Source organism: Equus przewalskii, chromosome 15, assembly GCF_037783145.1.
Source record: "Equus przewalskii isolate Varuska chromosome 15, EquPr2, whole genome shotgun sequence".
In the NCBI taxonomy this organism is placed as follows: Eukaryota; Metazoa; Chordata; class Mammalia; order Perissodactyla; family Equidae; genus Equus; species Equus przewalskii.
The window spans coordinates 18,948,204-18,971,584 of NC_091845.1; the positions used below are offsets into that span (position 1 = coordinate 18,948,204).

A 23,381-nucleotide genomic window follows, 5' to 3' on the forward strand; every position below is an offset into this window, starting at 1 on the left:
TTCCCTAATGACATATGATGTGGAGCATCTTTTTTTATTTTTTAAGATTTTTTTTTCCTTTTTCTCTCCAAAGCCCCCCTGTACATAGCTGTATATTCTTCGTTGTGGGTCCTTCTAGTTGCGGCATGTGGGATGCCGCCTCAGTGTGGTTTGATGAGCAGTACTATGTCCGTGCCCAGGATTCGAACCAACGAAACACTGGGCAGCCTGCAGCGGAGCGTGCGAACTTAACCACTCGGCCACGGGGCCAGCCCGATGTGGAGCATCTTTTAACATGCTTATTTGTCATCTGTATAGTTTCCTTGATGGGGTATCTATTGAGGTCTTTGGCCCATTTTTAAATCGGGTTGTTTGTTTTCATTTTGAATTTTAAGAGTTCTTTGTACATTTTGGATAACAGTCCTTTATGAGAGGTATCTTTTACAAATATTTTCTCCCAGTCTGTAGTTTGTTTTCTCATTCTCTTGATATTGTCTTTCACAGAGCAGAAGTTTTTAATTATAGTGAAATCCAGCTTATCAATTCTTTCTTTCATGGATCATGTCTTAGGTTTGTGTTAAAAAGCCATTACCATACCCAAGGTCATCGAGGTTTTCTCCTGTGTTATCTTCTGGACTTTTATAGTTTTACATCTTACATTTCAGCATATGATCCATTTTGAGTTAATTTTTGTGAAGTGGGTAAGGTCTGTGTCTACATTCATTATTATGTATGTGGATCTCCAGCCGTTCTGGCATCATTTGTTGATGAGACTCTCTTTGTTCCATTGTATTGTCTTTGCTCCTTTGTCAAAGATCAGTTGACTATGTTTATGGGGGTCTATTTCTGGGCTCTCTAACCTGTTCCATTGATCTATTTGTCTATTCTTTCACCAAGACCACTCTGTCTCGATTACCAGAGCTTTACAGTAAGTCTTGAAGTTGGATTGTGTCAGTCCTCCAACGTTGTCCTTCTCCTTCAATACTGTGTGGGTTACTCTAAGTTTTTTTTGCCTCTCCATTGCCAAACTTTAGAATCAGTTTGTCCATATCCACAAAATAACTTGCTGGGGTTTTGACTGGGATTGCATTGAATCTATAGATCAACTTGGGAAGAAGTGACATCTTGACAATATTGAGTCTTCCTATCCACGAACATGGAATATCTCTCCATTTATTTAGGGGGTTGGATTTTGTCAAATGTTCTTTCTGCATCTATTGCTATAATCATGGGATTTTTCTCTTTTATCCTGTTGATGTGATGGATTACATTAATTGATTTTTTAATGTTGAACCAGCCTTGCATACCTAGGATAAATCCCACTTGGTCATGGAATATAATTCTTTTTATGCTTTTTGGATTTGATTTGCTAATATTTTGCTAAAATATTTTGCTAAGGGACTGGCCCCGTGGCTGAGTGGTTAAGTTCGCCTGCTCCACTGCAGGCGGCCCAGGGTTTCGTTGGTTCGAATCCTGGGCGTGGACATGGCACTGCTCGTCAAACCACACTGAGGCGGTGTCCCACATGCCACAACTAGAAGGACCCATAATGAAGAGTATACAACTATGTACCGGGGGGCTTTGGGGAGAAAAAGGAAAAAAAAAATCTTAAAAAAAAATATTTTGCTAATATTTTACATCTATGATCATGAGAGATATTGTTCTCTAGTTTTCTTTTCTTATAACGTCTTTGTCTGGTTTTGGTATTAGGTATTGCTGCCCCATAGAATGAGTTAGGAGGTATTCCCTCTTCTTTTATCCTCTAAAAGAGATTGTGGAGAATTGGTATAACTTCTTCCCCCCTTCAATGTTTGATAGAAATCACCAGCAAACCTGTCTAGGCCTGGTGCTTTCTGTTTGGAAGGTTATAAATTATTGATTCAATTTCTTTAATAGATATAGGCCTATTCAGATGATCTATTTCTTTTTGTGTGGGTTTTGACAGATTGCATCTTTCAAGGAATTGGTCCATTTCATTTAGGTTACCAGATCTGCAGTCATAGAGTTGTTTATAGTATTTTAAAAACTATACTTTTAATGTCCATTAAAAAGAATCTGTAGTGATGTCCCCTCTTTCCTTTCTGATATTACTAATTTGTGTCCTTCCTCTTTTTTCTTAGTTAGCCTGGCTACAGGCTCATTGATTTTATAGTCCCTTGAATTTCCAGATGAATTTTAGGAACAACTTGTCAATTTCTACAAAGAAGACAGCTGGGATTTTGATAAGGAGTGTACTGAATATGTATTTTGGGGGGACTGTTGCCATCTTAACAACATTAAGTCTCTCAGTCCATGAACATGAGGCGTCTTTCTGTTTATTCAGCTCTTCTTTAATTTCTTTCAACACCCATTGTAATTTTCAGAGTACAAGTCTTGCACTTGTTTTGTTAAAACTTATTCTTAAGTATTCTATTATTTTTATGTTATTATAAATGGAATTGATTTCTTAATTTTATTTTTGGATCGTTCATTGTGACTGTTTAGAAATACAATTGCTTTTACGTCTTGATCTTGTATCTTGCAACCTTATTGAACTTGTTTATTAGTTCTAATCACTTTTTAAATATATTCCTTAGGATTTTCTTTATATAAGATGATGTCATCTGAAAACAGACACAGCTTTACCTCTTTCTTTCAAATCGTAATTTATTTCATTTCATTTTCTTGCCTAATTGTCCTGACTAGAACCTCCAGTACAATGTTGGATAGAAATTGTAAGAGCAGATATCTTTATCTTTTTCCTGATCTTAGAGGGAAAGTAATCAGTCTTTACCACTAAGTACAATGTTAGTTGTGGGGGTTCTGTAGATCTTTCATCAGGTTAAGTTCCCTTCTACCTAGTTTGCTGCATGTTTTTATCACAAAAGGGTATTAGATTTTGTCAAATTTTTTTCTGCATCTACTGAGATGACCATGTGGTTTTCATTCTTTATTCTATTTATATACTATGTTACATTAACTGATTTTCAGATGCTAACCCAACTTTGCATTTCTGGGATAAATCCCTCTTGGTAGTGGTATATAATACTTTTTTGAGTTGCTTGATTCTATTTGCTAGTACTTGAGGATTTTTCCATTTACATTCATAAGTAATTCGTCTGTAGCTTTCTTTTCTTGTGATGTCATTGTCTGGTTTTGGTATCAGGTTAATACCTGGCCTCATGGAATGAGTTGGAAAATGTTCTTGCTCTTTTGTTTTTTTTGAAAGAGATTGAGAAGAATTGGTATTAATTCTTTAAATGTTTGGTAGAATTCACCAAGGAAGTTATCTAGTCCTGAGCTTTTCTTTATGAATTTTTTTTTAATTACTAATTCAAATTTGTCCAATTCATCCAAGTTATCTAATTTATTAGCATATAGTTATTTATTGTTTTATAATTCTTTTTTTGGTGAAGAAGATTGGTCCTGAGCTAACATCTATTGCCAATCCTCCTCTTTTTGCTTGAGGAAGATTGTTGCTGAGCTAACTCTGTGCCACTCTTTTTCTATTTTGTATGTGGGATGCTGCCACAACATGGCTTGATGAGCAGTGCACAGGTCCACACCCAGGATCCAAACACGTGAACCCTGGGCCACCAAAGTGGAACACAGAAAGTTAACCACTATGCCACCGGGCTGGCCCTTATAATTCTTTTTATATCAGTAATGTTAGTAGTCATGTCCCCTCTTTCATTCCTGATTTTAGTAATTTGTGTCTTCTATCTTTTCTTCTTGCTCCTTCTAGCTATAGGTTTGTCTATTTTGTCAATCAACTTTGACAAAATTGAAAGAATCAACTTTCAGTTTTGTTGTTATCTTTTATTGTTGTTCTATTGTCTATTTCATTCATTTTTATTTTAATCTTTATTATTCTCTTCCTTCTGCTTGCTTGGATTTAGTTTGCTCTTCTTTTTAAAGCGTCTTAAGGTAGAAGGTTAAGTTATTGATTCAAAATCTTTCTTCATTTGTAATGTGGCAATTCACAACTATAAATTTCAATCTAAGTACTGCCTTAGCTGTCTCCCATAAGTTTTGGTATGTTGTGTCTTCAACTTTTCATTCATCTCAAAGTATTTTTTTTTCTTTTTGTGAGGAAGATTGGCCCTGAGGTAACATCTGTTGCCAATCTTCTTTTTGCTTGAGGAAGACTGTCACTGAGCTAACATCTGTGCCAATCTTCCTCTATTTTATGTGGAATGCCGCCACAATATGGCTCGACCAGCGGTGCTAGGTCCACACCTGGGATCTGAACCTGTGAACCCCAGGCTGCTGAAGCAGAGCATGTGAACTTAACCACCCTGCCACTGGGCCAGCCCTTCACAGTATTTTCTAATTTCCTTTGTAATTTCTTCTTTGACCCATTGGTTATTTAGGAGTGTATTGTTTAATTTCCATATATGTGTGAACTTCCCAAATTTCTTTGTTATTTGACTTCTAATTTCATTCCACTGGGGTCAGAGAACATACTTTATACGACTTCAATACTTCCAAGTTTATTGAGGATTACTTTATGGTCTAACATATGATCTATCCTGGAGAATGTTCCCTAAGCACTCAGAAGAATCTGTGAGGGGCCGGCCCTGTGGCCAAGTGGTTAAGTTCCTGCGCTCCACTTCGGTGGCCCAGGGTTTTGATGGTTTGGATCCTGTGCATGGACATAGCACGGCTCACCAGGCCACGCTGAGGCGGTGTCCCACACAGCACAACTAGGAGGACCTACAACTAGAATATACAACTATGTCCTGGGGGGGGTTGGGAAGAAGAAGAAGGAAAAAAGAAAAAGACTGGCAACAGATGTTAGCTCAGGTGACAATCTTGAAAAAAGAAGAAGAAGAAGGTGTGTTCTGCTGCTGTTGGGTGGAGTGTTCTGTTTTTTGGTCCAGCTGGTTTACAGTGTTGTTCGTCTTCTATTTCCTTGTTGAGGTTCTGCCTAGTACTTAATCCATTAATGCAGGTGTGGCATTGAAGTCTCCCACTATTATTGGTGGATTGCCTATTTCTCCCTCCAATTCTGTTAGCTTTTGCTTCATGTATTTTGGGACTCTGTTGTTAGATGCATATATGTTTATAATTGTTCTATCTTCTTTGTGGATTAACACTTTCAGCATTACAAAATGTGCCTGTTTTTCTTTAGTAATTTTTTTTTTCCCAACTCTATTTTGGTGGAAAAATTTGTTAAGTTAAAATGCTATGTTAGAAAATATTCGCTCAATGCAAAAGAAAGCAGTAAGGGAAGACTAGAGGAACAGAAAAGACATGACAATATAATATATATATATATATATTTTTTTAGGATGTTTTAGATAATATTCTGTGGCAAGTCTGGATACTGATCCTCTCCTCCTGCCCCCTCCTCAGGTTGCAGGGCTTGTTGACGTTATTTGCTTGTTTATTTGTTTAGCATCTTGACTGGACTATTTTAGTGAAGTCCATTCACCCGCTGTGTGAAGCCTATGATGTTCCTCAGTGTCTGCAGCCTTGGGCATGTCCACAGTCACCCTGGGATGACAACGGTTTTATCAGGGCTCTCTGTGACTGACTCTTTGACTCTTTCTCTAATCTTTCTCTTAAGCTGTCTGCCTCTGTTGGCATTACATACACCAAGCTATTAGCCTCTACTAATTGCCAGCTGATTGCTCTATTGTCTTTGACAACGGCCTGGGGCATAAATTGCTCTGTAGTCTGACCCAACTAAATTCAGCCCCATTTGCAGGATAGTTCTCCAGGCCAGTCTTTGGACTTTGTTCTGACACCATGAGGGTATTTTTTATCTGTCGCTTTTCCTGGTTCTCCCTTGTAAACTAATTGGCCTATAGTTTAGCTTGTTGTTGTCATGAAGCTACCGCGTGCTCTTAGCTAAGGGAGTCCCTGAACCCTGGCCACATTTGCCTGGAATTCAAGCTCTGCAACCCTTAGCTGGCGGAGGTGAGAAATGCTGATGGCCTGCCTCTCCCAAGGAAGCACCATATCCCTCAAATGGGAGCTGTGGGGAGAGGATCCCCGTGCTCTTGATGAACAGCCTGGAGTTGAGTTTCCGTTACGCTAGGCTAGAAGGAGAGAGGGAGTGGGAAGGAAGTCATGGTTCAAATGTCACAGATTCTTGCTCCTTCTTACTGAGTTTTAGTAGATTTTCTTGAATAAGAAGTCTGTGTCTTTGTTTGCTTAGGCCTTTAGGACAATTTCCAAAGGCTCTAGATAATTGTTTTAAAAATAATCTCCACCAGTTACGTTTGTTTCACTGGGGAGCAATTCCGTAGAGTTCTCTTGTCATCATTTCAGATGTCGCCACCCTGCCATGCTCTTTTCTACTGCAGTAGCTAAGCTTCTAGAATTTGGATCTCTGGCTGCTTCAAGTCATCATCATGCTCATGGGGTGAGCCTTGCAAGGGACTGACGGAGAGCTAGACAGACCCCTGGTGACAGACGGGAGCCCCTGGATCTAGCTGTGCTTGGGATTAGCCCTATCATTTGGACTTTGCAGTCATATAAGCCAATAACTTTCCTTCTTTACCTAGCTAGTTGGAGTTGAGTTTCTCTCCCACACAACCAAGAGGTGTTAACTAACATCCTGAATGTCAAACCTTTAATAACGTGTGAGCAAATGATAAGTACTGTGGAAAGCTGGTTCAACAAAATTGTTATATAGGGTCATTTCATGTCATCTTTTTAGTAGCTAATCTCATCCCAATAATTTATGGCCTCTTGGTGCTTGATGAAATATACAGACATCACTTATGGTGATTCTAATTGACGTTCCTCTTAATAAGATTTTTAATATATTCCTAGTCACCTGTCAATATTTGTTGATATTAAAAGGATTATTTCCAAGGGAGCCTCAGTGTTAATTACTAATGCTGAGGTATAATATTAATAATAATACAGAGGCTTGACCTTAATTATAAAAAGTTGTCCAAGTCAAGTAAACCTCCCTTTTCCATTAGCCTATGGCAAACTCATTAGAACATCTCTAGTAAGCACACAGTTTTCCAAATAGTGGACCCACTTACAGACCTCTTTAACAAACCATGTGTGAAATTTTTTTTTTAAGATTTTATTTTTTCCTTTTTCTCCCCAAAGCCCCCCCGGTACATAGTTGTGTATTCTTCGTTGTGGGTTCCTCTAGTTGTGGCATGTGGGACGCTGCCTCAGCGTGGTCTGACGAGCAGTGCCATGTCCGCGCCCAGGATTCGAACCGACGAAACACTGGGCCGCCTGCAGCGGAGCGCGCGAACTTAACCTCTCGGCCACGGGGCCAGCCCGAAAAAAGGGAAGATTTTATGTGTTGCCCTTGATGTGATACAGAAAATCCAGGGAATGTAAGAATTTTGTTTATTTGGCATGGTACTCCTCTGAAATATTAAAGAATGGGACAACTTTGTTGGAAATATAGAGTCTGAAAACTCTCAGGACAAATTTACAGGTCGAGGCTGGAAGCAATTTTATCCTGTCTCTCTTCATAAAATTCTTCCCTAACATCTTCCGTGAACGTGGATGCTTATAGCAACTGATGGGGGCGAGAAAGACATCAGACATTAATATAATCTCGGAACTTATTAAAACTTGGTTAAAAAAAGTTTTTTTAAATTTCTCCCTGGGTGAGGCCTGGAGACTGCCTTAACCTACCTCACGTTACCGTATGAGGTCCCGCTTGCCAATAAAGTTTCTGAAGATTCTGCAATCCAGTGATCTCTGTCACGGTTTAACTATCTCTAGGGTCCCCAGAGAAGCACAATTATTGAGGAGACAGGTCCTTGTAATCAGACAGGCACAGCATGTAACAAAACGTATAGATCCATTATAAAATCCCACTAATTCCTATTAAATGGGGGCGAGGTGATGTGAATTCATGAAACTCAATTATTCTTACAGAAGTAAAGGCTTCCTTGCCTTTGCTAAAAAGGGCAAAGTCCTCCAGGATCAATTTCAATACAGATTTGATTTATTTGCAATTGGCATATTGTTTTAAATACTTTAAGCTTCTGAATTACCTGAAAGCAGTATGCGTCTTGCAGAGCTTAATCAAACCATCTGCAGTTTAGTTTGCACTAATAATGGTCCTGTTTTTAGGACCATTATTCACAGAAATAGAAAAGTAAATATCCACTGACTTTTAGGACTTCATAAATCTTGAATTGGTAGGATGTGAATTCCACTAATTGTAGTTGAGAATCTAATAGGCTTGAGTTGCAAAGCCTTGTGCTCTGATCTTATTCTGATAGTAAAATCTTACCGGAGAAAGAGTTTCTCCCACAGGTTTCAGGTAGATGACAGCCCCTTAGAAAACCGGTAAGACTGTGGTCCCCAGCCAATTGACCGGCTACTTGCTGGAATGCTTGCATCTTAGGATCTCCGTCTTCTCTGTGTGCATCAGCAGCATACCTGATTTGGTTTTATAGAGATGAATTTCAAGGAAAACATCACCTAGACTTTATTTCAAATTATCCTGAGGATCCATACGTCTTACTGATGCAGAAAAATGCCACGTTCATAATCTACTGTTTTGATACACAACTCAGAGAAGGTAAATGTCCTGTCAACCACAATCTCTCCTTATTATTTTCAAGGAGCCCCGGTTTCCATTATCAAAAGCAGATAAGGGATGCCAGCACTCATTTGTCATTCAAAATGGAATACTTACTTAGTTGGAATGAATGAAAACCATCATGGTGGGTTTGTTTTTTAACTGCGGCAATAAAGTCACAATTCAAGGTCAGGGAAAATTCAAATGTGGTTCCACTGGGTTGCTAACATTTTTTGGATAGGTTAGACAGACAATTTTCCAACAGGAATCATAGCTATTTAATACTTCTTTTCCCCTAAAGTGGAGACAGGAAGCAAAAACCTGACTTTTTTTTTTCTCATTTTCACAAATGGTAATTAGTTTTTACATCAGCAACCTAGAGATTTGAGTGCCAATTTGAGGCAGTCTTTGCTTACCTCCATTTCCATGTAATTAATTTCATCTCACAACATGTATAAAGGTGTGTGGCATGTGAGAAACGGGTGCTTTAATGGGTTAGCAAGCTTGTGCAGCAGATCAGAGCCACCAGTGCATCGAGCCCTTGCTCTTCTCACAGGTTCTGTGTGGGAAATGCTAAAAGTGCTACTCGCCATTTAGGGTTTCAGACCAACAGATGGTAAGACTTCCCTGTATGGATGTCTCCCAGGTACCTCAAAATTAAAACATCACCCAAATTAAACTCTTCTTCTCCCTTACCAAAACTGGTCTTCCTCCAGGCTTTTCCATCTCTAAATAGCATCAGCATCCATTTAGGTTGAACCAAAACAAACTATCTTTTGTGTAGGTCATAAATAGCTGGATAACGGCAATTTCAAACCGGTCATGCTTAATAGTTGTTCAGGTCAGAAAACTGGGTGAAATCCTTGTTACCTCACTCGCCTTCAACTCTTACAAGCAGCCAATCATGAGGACTGGTACATTCTATTTCTCAGGCAGGTTCCGAATCCACCCCTAAGGCACCCTCCATAGCCCAAGTTATTATTAACTGGCCTCAGCAATTCCACTGCCCGCACTGTAATGAACCAGTGTGTCCTCTTTAAAACACAAGTAGTCAGCTCATCTCACTTCCATGCTGGAAATCAACCAATGGCATCTCTGCCTGTAACCCAAAGACCAGACACTTCAACATGGCTTACAGTGCCTGCAAACGCCAGCTTCGATCCCACCTCACTCTATTTTTCTGGTTACAGTATCTTTTTTTATTTTCTCAAGCACACTCCTTCCCAACTCAGGGCCTTTGTACACACCGTTCCATCTTCCTGAAACCCTTTTCTCTGTCATTATCCCCGAGCCCTTGTCACTCAGTGACCCCTACTTCTTCATCCACACCTCAGCATAAATGCCGTGCCTCAAGAGAACATCTTACAGCCTCTCCCAGACCAGAGGGCAACCTCACGTTACACACATTCACGAGACCATTCTCCACCTCAGCACAGATCACACTTCTAGCTGCCTATTCAATGCCCGGCTGGATTCACACTCAAAGGGGGCGAGACCGCAGCTATCTTGTTCACTGCCATCTCACCATCACCAAGCCAGGGCCTGGCACCTAACGAACACTCAGTGCAATTCACAATTCAAAGTTGCCATCTTGGCTCAATGAGAGTCTCAGTTTTGATATATCGTCAGTGGTTTTTCTATTTAGAATTTTTAAAAAGGAAAGAAAAACATTCAATTTAAAAATTCAAAACTGAAAGCCTGACCCAGAATTCTGGACCTTTTCTGAATTATCCCGTGGCACGGCTCCATCTAGTAGTAGTTACTGTTTTAAGTGAAATAATAATAATCAAAGCTCCCATTTATTAAGGGCCAACTATGTGCCAAGCCTGTGGAAGAAACTGGTGTTTAGAGAAGTTGGGGGGTCTCCTGAGGTTCACAGCTACCAAAGGGTGGAGCCACAGTCACAAAGACCTATAACCCAAGACACGCTTTGGATGCTCTCGGTCCCTCAATCTTTGGGAAAGAGAACTTCTCCAACATAGGTCTCTCTCTATACACCCTGCAGACTAAGACCATCACCTACAGAACCCGAGAGAAACACATTTTCAGCTGTTAGTAAGATGTCTCTATAAACACACTCCAGTTAATTTCACCACATTTCCAAGAGCAGTTCTCTCCGAAGCAGCATCTTATTAAAAGCAGGTGTTCCTACCGGAAGAAAGAGTCTCTGGGCAGCACAGGGTTTGAATAATTTCTTCCATTCCTGAGGGTTGCCAACTGAAAATGTGATGGGGTAGATCCTGTGCTCAAACTTCTTTGTATAGGAGTCAGGCCACTGTCGCAACTGGAAAACATGGAAGGCAAGAGGATGGCGATTAGACCTCCGAATCGTGGAAAACCACCAAAGCTTCAGAACGGTCAAGTGGAAATCACTCCGGCAACTTATATAGCAAGTCTAACTTCATCACTGAATGAATGCAAGACCACTGCTAGGATTTCAAGAAATAGCATCCAGAGTTGGTGAGGATGGGAAATTGGTACATAAATACTGCAAGTGGAGTATAAATTTGAACAAATTTCCAAGAGAGCGATTTGGAAATTGGTAACATCAAACCCAAAAGACAGAGGTACAAGGACTTTCACCAAAACCTAGTTTTTAATTAAAAAAAAAAAGAGAGAGAGAAAAAACCAAATGCCCAATAATAGGGAATTGGGAAAATTAATTATGGTAGAAGTATACAATAAACTAAGGCACAGTTAGAATAAGGTAGACCTGTATGTGCCGGCATGGAAAAACAGTTATGATACATAGTTAGGTTTTAGAAAAAGCAAAGTGCAAAAAAATATTTATAATATAGTTCTGTGTTATAGGGAAAAATATAGGCATATATATTTTACATGACAGAAAGGTCTAGACGAGTATGAACCAAACTGCTAAAAGTGGGCACCTGTGGAGGTGGTGGTTTTGCTTTCTAAGTTTACATTTCTGTACTCTTTAGAATTTTTACAGTGAGTATATATCCCTTTCTCTGCATATGTTAATTTTATAGCCAAATTACTTTAATAGACTTTATTTTTTAGAGCAGTTTTATGTTTACAGAAAAACTTAGCAGAAGTACAGAGACTTCCCATATATCCTGTTCCCTTCCCTCCTCACCAGAGCTTCCCCCGTTATTAACATCTTGCACAGCGCAGTACGTTTGTTACCACTGAACCAATATCCATGCATTATTAAGTAAAGTCCATAGTTTACATCAGAGTTCATTCTTTGTGTTGTATAATTTTACAAGTTTTGATAAATGCAAGATGTCCTGTACCTACCATTACAGTATCATACAGAATAGTTTCACTAACCTAAAAATCCCCTCTGCTCCACCTGTTCGTCCCTCTCTTCCTCCCCTATCCAAACTCCTGGCAACCATTCATCTTTTTACTGTCTCTTAGTTTTGCCTTTTCCAGAATGTCACGTAGTTGGAATCATAGTGTATATAGCTTTTTCATATTGGCTTCTTTCACGTAGCAATATACATTTAAGGTTCCCTTATGTCTTCTTGTGGCTTGATAGTTTATTTACTTTTTATCACTGAATAATATTCCATTGTCTGGATGTACCACAGTTTATTTATCCACTCACCTACTGAGGTACATCTTGGTTGCTTCCAGTTTTGGGTGATTACAAATAAAACTGCTATAAACATTCACGCGCAAGTTTTTGTGTGGACAATTTTTCAGTTCATTTGGGTAAATAGCAAGAAACGTATAGCTTTCTAAGAAACTACCAATCCACCTTCCAAAGTGGCTGAACCGTTTTGCATTCCCACCAGCAATGAGTGAGAGTTCCTGTTGCTCCACTTTCTCATCAGCATTTGGTGGTGTCAGTATTGTGGATTTTAGCCATTTAAGAGATGTGTGGTGGTATCTCGTTTTAGTTTGCAATTCCCTAATGACATATGATGTTGAGTAGTCTTTCATAGCTTACTTGCCCTCTGTGTATCTTCTTAATTTTTTGAGTTAATGCCTTCCCATTGCCATAATAATTCTACTTCTAAGAATTTACCCGAAGGACAACTTCCAAAAGTGCACATATGTTTATTACAAGGGTGTTTGTTATAGTGTTGTTTGTAACGGTGAAAGATGGGAAACAACCTAAACATGAGATTGGTTAAATAAGCTCTGGGGTATGTCTACACAGCAGAATACTATGCAGCCACTGGTGACAATGTCATGGAATGAGGGTCAGCAAACTACGGTTGTGCGTGGGCCCAATTCAGCCTGCTAAAAATAACACACAAGCCAAGAACGGTTAGACATTTTTAAATAGTTGAAAAAAATAAAAACGCGAGTAATATTTTGCAACACATGAAAATCACACGAACTTGAATTTCAGTCTCCAGAAATAAAAGTTTCATTAGAACACAGCCACACCCATTTGTTCACATATTTCTATGGCTGTTCTTATGATAAAGAGCAGAGTTGAGTAGCTGCAAGACCATACAGCCTGCAAAGCCTGAAACAGCTACTATCTGGCCTTTTACAGAAAGAGTTGGTTGATCCTGTTTTGGAAGAAATTGATAATATAAGTGTCAGTGATAGAAAGAGAATATAAACTATGATCCCACTTCTGATGCTGAAATGAAAAGGAATGGAAATAAAGACACCAGAATTGTCCTTCCTGAGCATTAGTATCATGGTTGATATTTTTCATTTATGATTTTATGACTTTTTTTTCACAATGTACATATATTGCTTATATAGTCACATAAAAATTTGTGAAAAAACATACCACTGGGAAGGCTTTAAATTTGCAGTTTTGAGATGGATGTTTGGGAGAGAAATCTCAGAGTGAGAAAGAGTAGGAGTGAGAGTCAAAGTATTTGACAACTGATTTCCCAAGGGCACTGAGCAATCGGAATCCCCATCAGGCACAAACACCCAGTACAGCTGCACAGACACATCAGAACTGACACTGGGCACAAACATTCAGTGCAACAGGACCAACCAGTCAGAACGCACACTGGGCACGAATACCCAGGACAAGTGTGCCACTGCACAAGAGCCCAAAATCAGCCCGGGAAGTTAGAACGGGAGGGTCCTCAGGTCTAACAGTTTCCTTGACTCTTTGATTTTTAGCACCCTATCTTCTAGAAGGGTTTATCTACACTTGCCAATCTATATCTTTTAACTGGAATGTTCAGGCCAGTTATATTTGTTACTATGCATATATTTGAGTAGTATACTGACTCCAGCCACTGGAAGTTCCTCTTGGCACCTCTTCCCATGGCAAAGTTAAACATACACATACACACACACACACACACACACAGAGGATGTTGCTGCCCCACCGGCCCCATCTATCACCAGAATGGATTGGTGGCCATCCCCTCTTCTGTGTCCCACTATTTGCCAATTCTGAGTCTGGGGCAGGAGCACAGATTAGCAAAACCTAAAGCAGATGTCTGATCCTGAGCTGCCTGGAGAGGCTGGGAAATCAACCAGCTGGCCTTTTCTGCTTCTATATTGGGAGATGACAAAAATAAATGAAACTTTAAGGTATTAAATATCTACAATGTGGATGGTAAATACCATCAGACACATTGTCCTTAAGCAGCTTTAAAAAACATTCTACTTAAATATAACAGAACTCACCTGCAATGCAGCTTCCAGAGGAATCATGATGACAATTAGAATTTTGTTTTGTTTTGCTTTTACCCTGAGGTATGTAGCCGTGGGCTTACCAGGAAGTTATCACAAGAAATTATGGATATTCCCATAATGCCTCAGTGTCAGAACTGACAGCCTTGAGAAGGTTGCATAACCCGCCTCTCACATCAGCATCTCCTGTGGCTGAGCAGACACCAACAGCTGCTATCTCCTACTTCAGGGCTAACACAGTGCCCAACATATAGGAGCTGTTCCAAAGAATCTTTGTGGAATGGGAGAATAAACAGATTACCTGGTTCAGCCCCACAATGACACTCTGCAATAAGCAGAGTGAGAATCATTTGCCCCTTTTGTGTATCCACTAAAGTTTTTGCTTAGCTCTTGACACAGATGAAGAAACTGACTCTTGGAGAAGTTCTGTGACTTATGTAAGAGCCAATGTTTTAAATCTAAACCCGCATCATAATCCCAGCATGGACAAGAAAGGGGTGACACCACATGCCCTGCCTAGCTTTGCACTCTCTAATATAATCTCTTCTGTTGGTTGAGTTTCACTGGTCTAACAAAGACCTGAGGAAATGAGCCATCGAAGGGGTAAAGTCATCAGGGCAATTCAAGCATCTGCAATGATCTTCCCATACGATTTAGCTCCTGATTTATAATGTCCCAATTACTGTGGCTCATAACAAATTACCCCAGAACTTAGTAGTATAAAATAACTGTTTATTATGCTCCTAGATTCCATGGATCAGGAATGCAGACAAGGCACACAAGGGACAGCTTGACTCTGCTCCATGATGTCTGGGCCTCAGCTGGAGGCCTTGAAGGCCAGAAGCTGGATCATTGAAGGCGCATTCATGTACATGTCTGGCCGTTGAGGCTAGCTCCTGTCTGTGTGGGCCTCTCCATGTGGTCTCTCCATAAGGGCTAGTTTGGGCTTCCTCACTGCATGTTGGCCGGGTTCCAGGGGCAGGAATCCCAAGAAAGAGCCAGACAGAAGCTGTATCTTTCCTATGACCTAGCCTCAGATGTCACAGGACATTTGGCACATTCTATTTTATATATACACACACATTACCCCAAAACTTAGTAGCTTACAACCAAAAACATTTATTATCCCATATAGGTTCTTAGGGTCAGGAACCTGCGAGCTGGGTTGTTCTGGCTCAGGGCTTCTCATCAGGTTGCAGCCCAACTACTGGCTGGGGCCACAGTCATGTGCAGGCTTGCTGGGCTGGAGGGTCTGTCTCCAAGCTCACTCACCCGAGGGTCAGCAAGAGGCCTTTGCTCCTTCACACGCAGGCCTCTCCAAGGGCAGCTCTGACATGGCAGCTGGCTGCCCCCAGAGCAAGTGACCCACGAGAGAGAGAGAGGGAGAGAGCAATCAAGATGGAAGGTACAGCGCCTGTTCAAACCTCACCTCTGAAGGGACACAGCAGCATCTCTTCCCTATGTAATTGGTCACACAGAGCAACCCTGGGACAGTGTAGGAGGGAAGCACACAGGGTGTGCATAATAGGCCTTGGGGGCCCTGGGGGCCTCTTTGGAAAATACAATCTGCCACACATGTGTAGTTACACATACACATCTTCCTCCCCCTTCTCTTTTCTAAAAATTTTGTTCTGCTCCATCTTCATGCCCTAGCTTCTAGTATACTGTAGGTACTCAATAAGTACTTGTCAGATGGACATTGTACAAGACATTCCTAGCGTTTGTTCACAGCCAGCTTCCTCCATTCCAGCACAAAGAGTACTTCTCAGCCCCCTTGGAGTTGGGTGGGCCTTGTGACTGCTTCTGGACAGTTAAATGTCACCAGAAAAGACCTGAGTCACTGTGAAGGCGAGGGGTGAAAAGCCCAGTGGGGATCTGAGAGTCGCTGTCTTTCCTGCAGCGGCATCGCAAGAACTGCAGAAGCCAGTGTTCCAGCAGCTGCACAGACAGGCACGAATAGTCCGTCAACCTTGTTCCCAGACCTAAGTGGCTGTGGGGACGGAGACCCTGCCGCCCGCGTGAGACATGCGGAAAGTCTCTGAGCTTTTTGGGAGTAGTTAGTGCAGCCTGACTTAGCCTTCCCTGAGTACAGATATATCACCTCTTTTATCAATCCTGCTAGCCCCAAGTCGCAGATGGGGAAACTGAAGCTCAAACAGGTCACGAGACTTGGCGGAGATCACACAGCAAGTAAAGAGCGGAGCTGAGTTTTCTGTCTACTAGCTCGGGAGGGAGCATCACACAGGTTAAGTTCATGGAGGTCTGAGTCAGTAACCTTGAACTGACACCTGATGAGCAAGACACGAAAACTCTCTAAGTCTCAATGATCTCAGTTTGGGAAATAGAGACATGATTGTTACCATCTTCAAAGGGTTTAGGTAGGAATTAAATAAGAGTAAATCATAAATTGTAAGCCCTTAATAAAGGCTATTTTATTTATTTTTTTGGTGAGGAAGATTGGCCCTGAACTAACATCTGTGCCAGTCTTCCTCTGTTTTGTAAGTGGGATGCCACCACAGAGTGGCTTGATGAGCAGTGTGTAGGTCCACGCCCAGGATCAGAACCTGTGAACCCTGGGCTGCCGAAGCAGAGTGCACGAACTTAACCACTACACCACCCAGCTGGCCCCAATAAATGCTATTTTTTATTGCTATTATTATTATTATTGTCATTTCCCTTACACCTCAGCTTCAGAGCAGCTATCTATGTGTGTTTCAACCTGTTTCCTTTCCCTTTCACCTGACTCTGATCTTTTTCAAGGTATTTTCTAACCAATTTCAAAGCCCCAAGATCATTTGTTCCCCTGGCTTCTCTTGGTGAAGATGTCATGGTAACTTTTTTCTTTAGACAACATAACACATTTTCTAGCTTTCTGTCACTAGCCTTTCTCTGCCCAAAGTGCTTCTTGGGTGTTTCTCATCAGTGCAGCTAACCCGGTAGCAGGATGCGGCACTGTTCACTCAAGTTGGTAGATACACAACAAAACACGTTCTTGCTCTGCCAGCACTCAAGAACTTCTTGCAAGAGAAGAGTTACAAGGAAAATAAAGCTTGGTCTGCAAAGTCATGTAGATACCTGGACTGGGAGAAGAGGCATTTCCAAAGTGCTCCTTTGTCCTGGTACAAAAACGTTATCCGTTCCTCAGTATAGGAACAGTCGAATAAATGATGACCCAGACACATAATAATATACTATGCAGTCACCAAAAAGGATGAGGCAAGAGTGTATGAGTCCTGACCTGGAATGATGCTGATGCCATGGTTTTAAATGAGGAAAAGCAAGTCCCAGAACAACACAGAGAGAATACTCCTGATTTTGTAAACGAAGTACATTTTAATCTGGGTACATACATACGTGTGTTATACGTGTATATGTCTCTATACACAAATATACATATATACACACTCACACAGATACATAAACACACACACCTGTACGTGAAAAAAACATATGGAAGAATTGCTCAAAATTGTTAACTCTGATTGTTGCTTGGGTGGGACTGAAGGATAGCGAGGACATCCATCTTTTATTTTATAACATCTAGATTCTTTGAATTTATTTGAATGAACATATATCACTTGCCATTCAAAAATCATACATAAATAGATAAAAATAAGCTACCTGTTCCCCAAATGAGACAGTGTTGATAACACCAAGAGGGACTGAGCCCCAGTGCTCTAAGCACATCATCTCATCTCATCCTCACACTATCTCTACAAGGCAGATGCAACTAACCCTATATTATAGAGGAGAACAGTAAGGCTGGCTCAGGGTTCATGGACACACAGTAAAGTATGCAGCAAAATACACGATGCATTTCCCAAATGGCACACAATTCCCCAAATGCAGTCTGCGTGCCCTCAGCAAACCACGTGCCATGATGTCCACAAACTCACCTGCTTATCAAACTCGGGCTTCAGAGAGTCTTCAGTGAAGATGTGAAATTGCATCTTTCTGTGGCTAAAGAGAACAGCCGATTTGAGCATAACCAGCGTCTCCTCCAGGCGATTGCCACAGGCCACCACGGCCAGGTGCATCCAGAGCTCGGGGGGCAACACAGCTTGGAAACTCCTGGATTCCCCTGACCTCCTAGAAAGAAGAAAAACAAGTAAAAGCGATTACTAAACTCATCAAAAAAAAAAAAAAAAAAACCCAGCTAGTGAATGGTTGGAACATTTCAAAACATGAACAGGCACAATCTGTTATATTTTATAAAGCGATAAGCATTTTGACAATTCTTCCTGCTTAGAGAAAAATACCATTTATTCCCATATTTATCCTGGCAAGAGCAGGATGAGTCACTGTTTGGCCTGCTATAGGTGTCTGAGGCTTTTTCTGCCAGCACTCAGCTGTCTAGTGCCTGCTGGCTGCCTACTGGTCCATGTTTGGAAATAGTATTGCTAAACTTCAACAGCTGACACCAGGGCTGTGGCGCTCCCACTCGCACGGGCCATGGAAATTAGATTTAAATGCAACTTGAACAAGAGGAGGGTGGGTCATGGCTTTCCCATGTGAAACAAGCAACATGATATTCCCATCATCTGGATGGTTTTAGGTTGCGGTGGAATGCATGACCACAGGACCAAAGGAAAATCACGCAAGTCCAGGAGGTGAGCAAAGAAAACAACATATGTGTGTCCATTAGATCTTGGGAGAGTCTCGGAGAAACAGGTGTTAATCCTGACCGTCTCGCTCAAGATTGCTGAGGTGGTAGGTATGAAATTCAGCTTCCAGTCTGAAATTCATATTAATGACAAACAGGCAGGAGAGGGGACAGGTTAAGCTGGAAATTACCAAGGTATCAAATACTGAGTCAACAGCTGAGAGGGGAATAGGGTCCAAGAGTCCAGAATCATCATCCAGCTATTTCCTCGTAATAAAAGATTTGTTCCAGACAAGGAGATGCAGCCAAGCCTCAAACACACCACTGAGAAGCATTTGCAGGCAAGTTGGAAGAAGCTGGCCTCGAAAAGGTGCCCTGAGACAAATGAAACTAATTTACTTGCACAAAAGATTTGGAGACCAGGGGATCTTGGACGTTGAATGCCACCTTCCTTCCAAAAACTTCGAGTTCAATCAGTGCGCTGCTCCATTGTTCACTGCTCTGTCGGATAAAGCCAGTCCAGCTCCAGATTTCTTTCACCAGGAGGAAAGCTGAAGATGTGGGTGGAGCACTTTGGATAGTTTTCCAGGCTGATTACTTAAGAGCATGCTTAGAGGAAGCACGGCCTCCTGGCTCAGCTAAGCCCAGAGGCAGAGAGTTACTCGGCTTTCACTTACTTTGGGGATCACAGGAAGAGACAGCAGAGATGTCCTAAAGATCTCCTGAAAGGGCCCACTTGTCTTCACCCCGCTGTGGCTACCTGCTACCTGAAGAGCCTACCATCTTCTCTCACCTCCATCACTGTGACAGCTCCCTAGGTGGTCCACCTGCCTCCAATCTTATCCGTAACCCCACCCTGTGACTTCTTATTGCTGCCAGAGTGATGTTCTTCCAAAAGGCAAATAGCATCATGTTATTCCCTGGATTAAAATCATGTAAGGGCTCCTGATTGCCCTCAAGATCAAGACCAAACTGCTGATCACAGCTCCTACTTACATCTCTTGCAGCTGCTCCCAGCACCCCTGGCCTGGGTGCACAGCCATTCATAATCATAGTCGTAATTACACTTATGTTCGTACTCTCCATCTCATCCCAGTCATGGGACCATGCTGGGTTGTCTCCAAGTCTTGGCACATGGATTGTCTCTTTCTCTCTCTTGGAAATGCTCTTCTCTGCTCTCTTTTTCTTGCTAACTCCAGCCCATTTATTAATCAACAAATCTATACTGAGTACCTACTATGTGCCAGGCACTGTTCTAGGTGTTGGGACAAGAGTAGTGAACAAAACAGACCAAGGTGCCTGTCCTTGCAGAAGTTACATTCTAGAGGGGATAAGGAAAAGACAATGAAAGAAATAACAGTCAAAGCAAATAGTAACTAAGTAACTTAGAAAGTTCTCCAGTGCAAAGCACTTGAAAGAGGTGAGGGAGTGAGCCACGTGCATTTCTGAGTGAGGTGCATTCCAGGTGGAGGGCAGGGTCAGAGCAAAGGCGCCGGATCAGGAGCGTGCCTGGTGAATTTGAGGACCCCTGCCTTCAGGACTCAGACGTCTTCTCCTCCTCAGCTCCAGGGATGGCTTTTCATACTCGCTATTTTTAAAGCCAACTCTCAATTAACTTACACAAAAAGATGGGAAGAGGTGTCGCAGTTAATGCTACAGTCACATTCAATTTAGAAAGCACCATCAAAAGACTGGCCAAAATATGCTACAAAAGAGACTTAATGCCAACTCATTTGCTTAGAATGATGCTCAATATTTAGGAACGCGCGCATCACCCAAGAGTTCTAAAACAATAAATGCAGTAGCTTACAGATCTTTTCTTTTTTTCTCAAATATTTATTGTACCAACCACCGTCCTGAGCACTTTTCACGGAGTTCATTAGCTATCACAAATATGAACCATTCCCCTGCACCCAAACAGAACAACTCTGCCTGGTCTAGCTTTACACATGGGGTTTCTACATGAAGAAAAAGTTTTCACCTTGGTAATCAGGGAAATACAAAGTCAAACAATAAAGAGTTTCCATTTTATTTTGACATTGGCAAAAATTCAGGAATAAAATAAAAATTGTATAAATAAAATAAAAATTGGATAAATAAAAAAAATAAAATAAAAATTGTCCTTACGAGTTTCTGAGCGGCTATGGAGACCACGGACAGCTCAGGCCCTGCTGGGGCGCTGTGAGTCAGCCCAGACACCTGGGAGAGCCTCTGGGCAACATCCAGCAGGAGTGAGATGCACATACGCCCTCCACTCCGCCAGTTCTATTCCTACGTATATAACCCGAAGAAACTCTTGCACATTTGCACAAGACCCATGCAAGAATGTTCACAGCACCCCTGTTTATAACAGTGAAAAATTAGAAATAACCTTCCTGTCCATGCACAGGAGAATCATGAACATATTTGATATGTTTAAGTGCAATACTGCATAGCAGTGAAAATGAATAAGCTAGAATGTCATGTATCAACATAAGGTGAAAGAGGAAAAAAGCAATTTACAGAAGGATAGCAATAGAAGGATACCATTTAGATGAAGCTTAAAAATAAGCAAAACAGGGGCTGGCCCCGTGGCCGAGTGGTTGGGTTTGCGGGCTCCGCTGCCGGCGGCACAATGTTTCGTTGGTTGGAATCCTGGGCACGGACATGACACTGCTCATCAAGCCAAGCTGAGGCAGCGTCCCACATGCCACAACTAGAAGGACCCACAACGAGGAATATACAATTATGTGTTGGGGGGCTTTGGGGAGAAAAAGGAAAAAAAATAAAAAATCTTTAAATAAACACAGTGCAAAAAAGTTTAAAAAAAAAAAGCAAAACAGGGCCAGCCCAGTGGTGCAGAGGTTAAGTTCACATGCTCCACTTCGACGGCCCAGGGTTTGCCGGTTCGGATCCCAGGTGTAGACCAACACACTGCTGATCAAGCCATGCTGTGGCAGGCGTCCCACATATAAAGTAGAGGAAGATGGGCACGGATGTTAGCTAAGGGCCAGTCTTCCTCAACAAAAAGAAGAGGATTGGCAGCAGATGTTAGCTCAGGGCTAATCTTCCTCAAAAAAAAGCAAAACACCATTGTATGTTCACAGACAAATGTAGTAAAAATAAATATGCATGAGGATGACAAATATCAAATGCAGGATGGTGATTATCTCTAGGGACTTAAATATTTATTTCTTAAGATGAGTGCAAGGCACACAGAAATCATTATGTTATTATCTGTATCTTCTGTGTGTGCCCAAACTATCTGACAAATACTTTTTTTTTTAATTAAAAAAGCTCGCACCCCTTGGCAGCACGGCAGGCCACCTCTCTCCTTTGTAGGCTTCTGTGATTTGGCACTGCACGGTACAAAAAGCAGGGGCTAGGGACTTCAATCTTCCTTGATGTCTGGCGACAGGTAATAAAAAAGACAAATAAAAGTCTCTCCTGGTGGTAGTTCAAGTATCCATGATTGGGATTTAACGAGACCTCCGCCGCCCCCACTCTATTACCGCTCACATTACATTAAAAATCTCAGGCTTCAGGTAATAAGCGTTTGTGTTGTGCGGTCACGATGAGTAATCCAGTGTAAGGGCGCTGAAACAGTGTGCCTTTCACCAACTCCTATCAATGGCGCACTCAGCACCTCTCAGATGTCACTCGAGACTCAGCGAGGATCGGGGGAAGTCGAGTCTCTGAACCTATGACTTAACCCCTTGAATCACCAGGCTTTGGCAGTGAATGGGTGATGGGCGACTGCAGCACAGCTCTGACTGAGGGCCAGCTGTGTTCTTATTCAGACTTTATAAAAGGGGACTGGAGTGGATGTTTGTCGTCCGGGATTTTCAAAGACCTATTGCTACGGCGGGAGCTGATGGTAACCATCTTGGCCACCACACTGGTAGAGCCTGAATGGGAGTCAACGTAAAACAGTAGAAAGCAGAGCCAAAAAGTGGTGGACCAGATCACTGGTGGCATTATTTGAGCACCTGGATCCAAGTGTGCCTGACCCTAACCTTGGACAGTTCATTTACTAACCCAATAAACTGTCCTTTGCTTAAGTCAGTTTGAAAGAAACTTACAACTTAGCAATCAAAAAAGAGTCCTAACTAGGTCTTAAAAATGTGTTTCCAATCACCTTGGACTCACACCGCCTCTCTCATCTCTCCCCTTGAGTCATCCTTTGCAACGCCCATTGAGTCCATTCCTTCCCTGTTGCTCACTGTGAGGACCCTGATCCAAGTCCCCATCATTCCTTCAGTCTCGTAGCTGGAAGGGATACCAGATACCAACTGGGACAGGGGATTCCCTACCTGGCTGCACGTCATAATCATCGGAGGAGTCTGTCAACATGCAAACTCCAGCTCACAGAGATTCCAATTCACTGGGTCTCGGGTGAGGCCCTGGAGTTTCCATATTAACACACTTGTACTACAACTGCCCGCAGTTCAGCTACAGCCAGGAACTAACCATCTGAGCTGACCTCTCCCCTCACCTCTCTCTCCCAAACTCCTCCCCCATGCCCTCAGGAACACCGTGTATCCTCAGCCTTTTCTCAGAGTATTCTCTTCACCCGCCTTCCTGAAAACATGGCTGCCTTGTGAGGCCGCCACCTCCCAGAAGCCCCGCCCCCCCGAGTGGAGGGTGTTCTTCCTCCCCCGCCCCGGGGGCCTCGGGGCAGCAGATGGGGCTGGTGTCCTCCTTGCTCTTCCATGCCACAGCCAGACA

General features: G+C 42.0%; 1 protein-coding gene across 1 annotated transcript in view; it reads right to left on the bottom strand.

Annotated features, from left to right (window-relative positions):
- Positions 1-23,381, bottom strand: part of GXYLT2 (glucoside xylosyltransferase 2) — an 83,996-nt gene that overhangs the window by 43,869 nt on the left and 16,746 nt on the right. Inside the window, exons 2-3 of the mRNA XM_008522250.2 lie at positions 17,968-18,160; positions 10,632-10,763 (exon numbers count right to left, since the gene is read on the bottom strand). Coding sequence (XP_008520472.2) covers positions 10,632-10,763; positions 17,968-18,160 — 325 coding nt within the window. The remainder of the gene's footprint in view (positions 1-10,631; positions 10,764-17,967; positions 18,161-23,381) is intronic.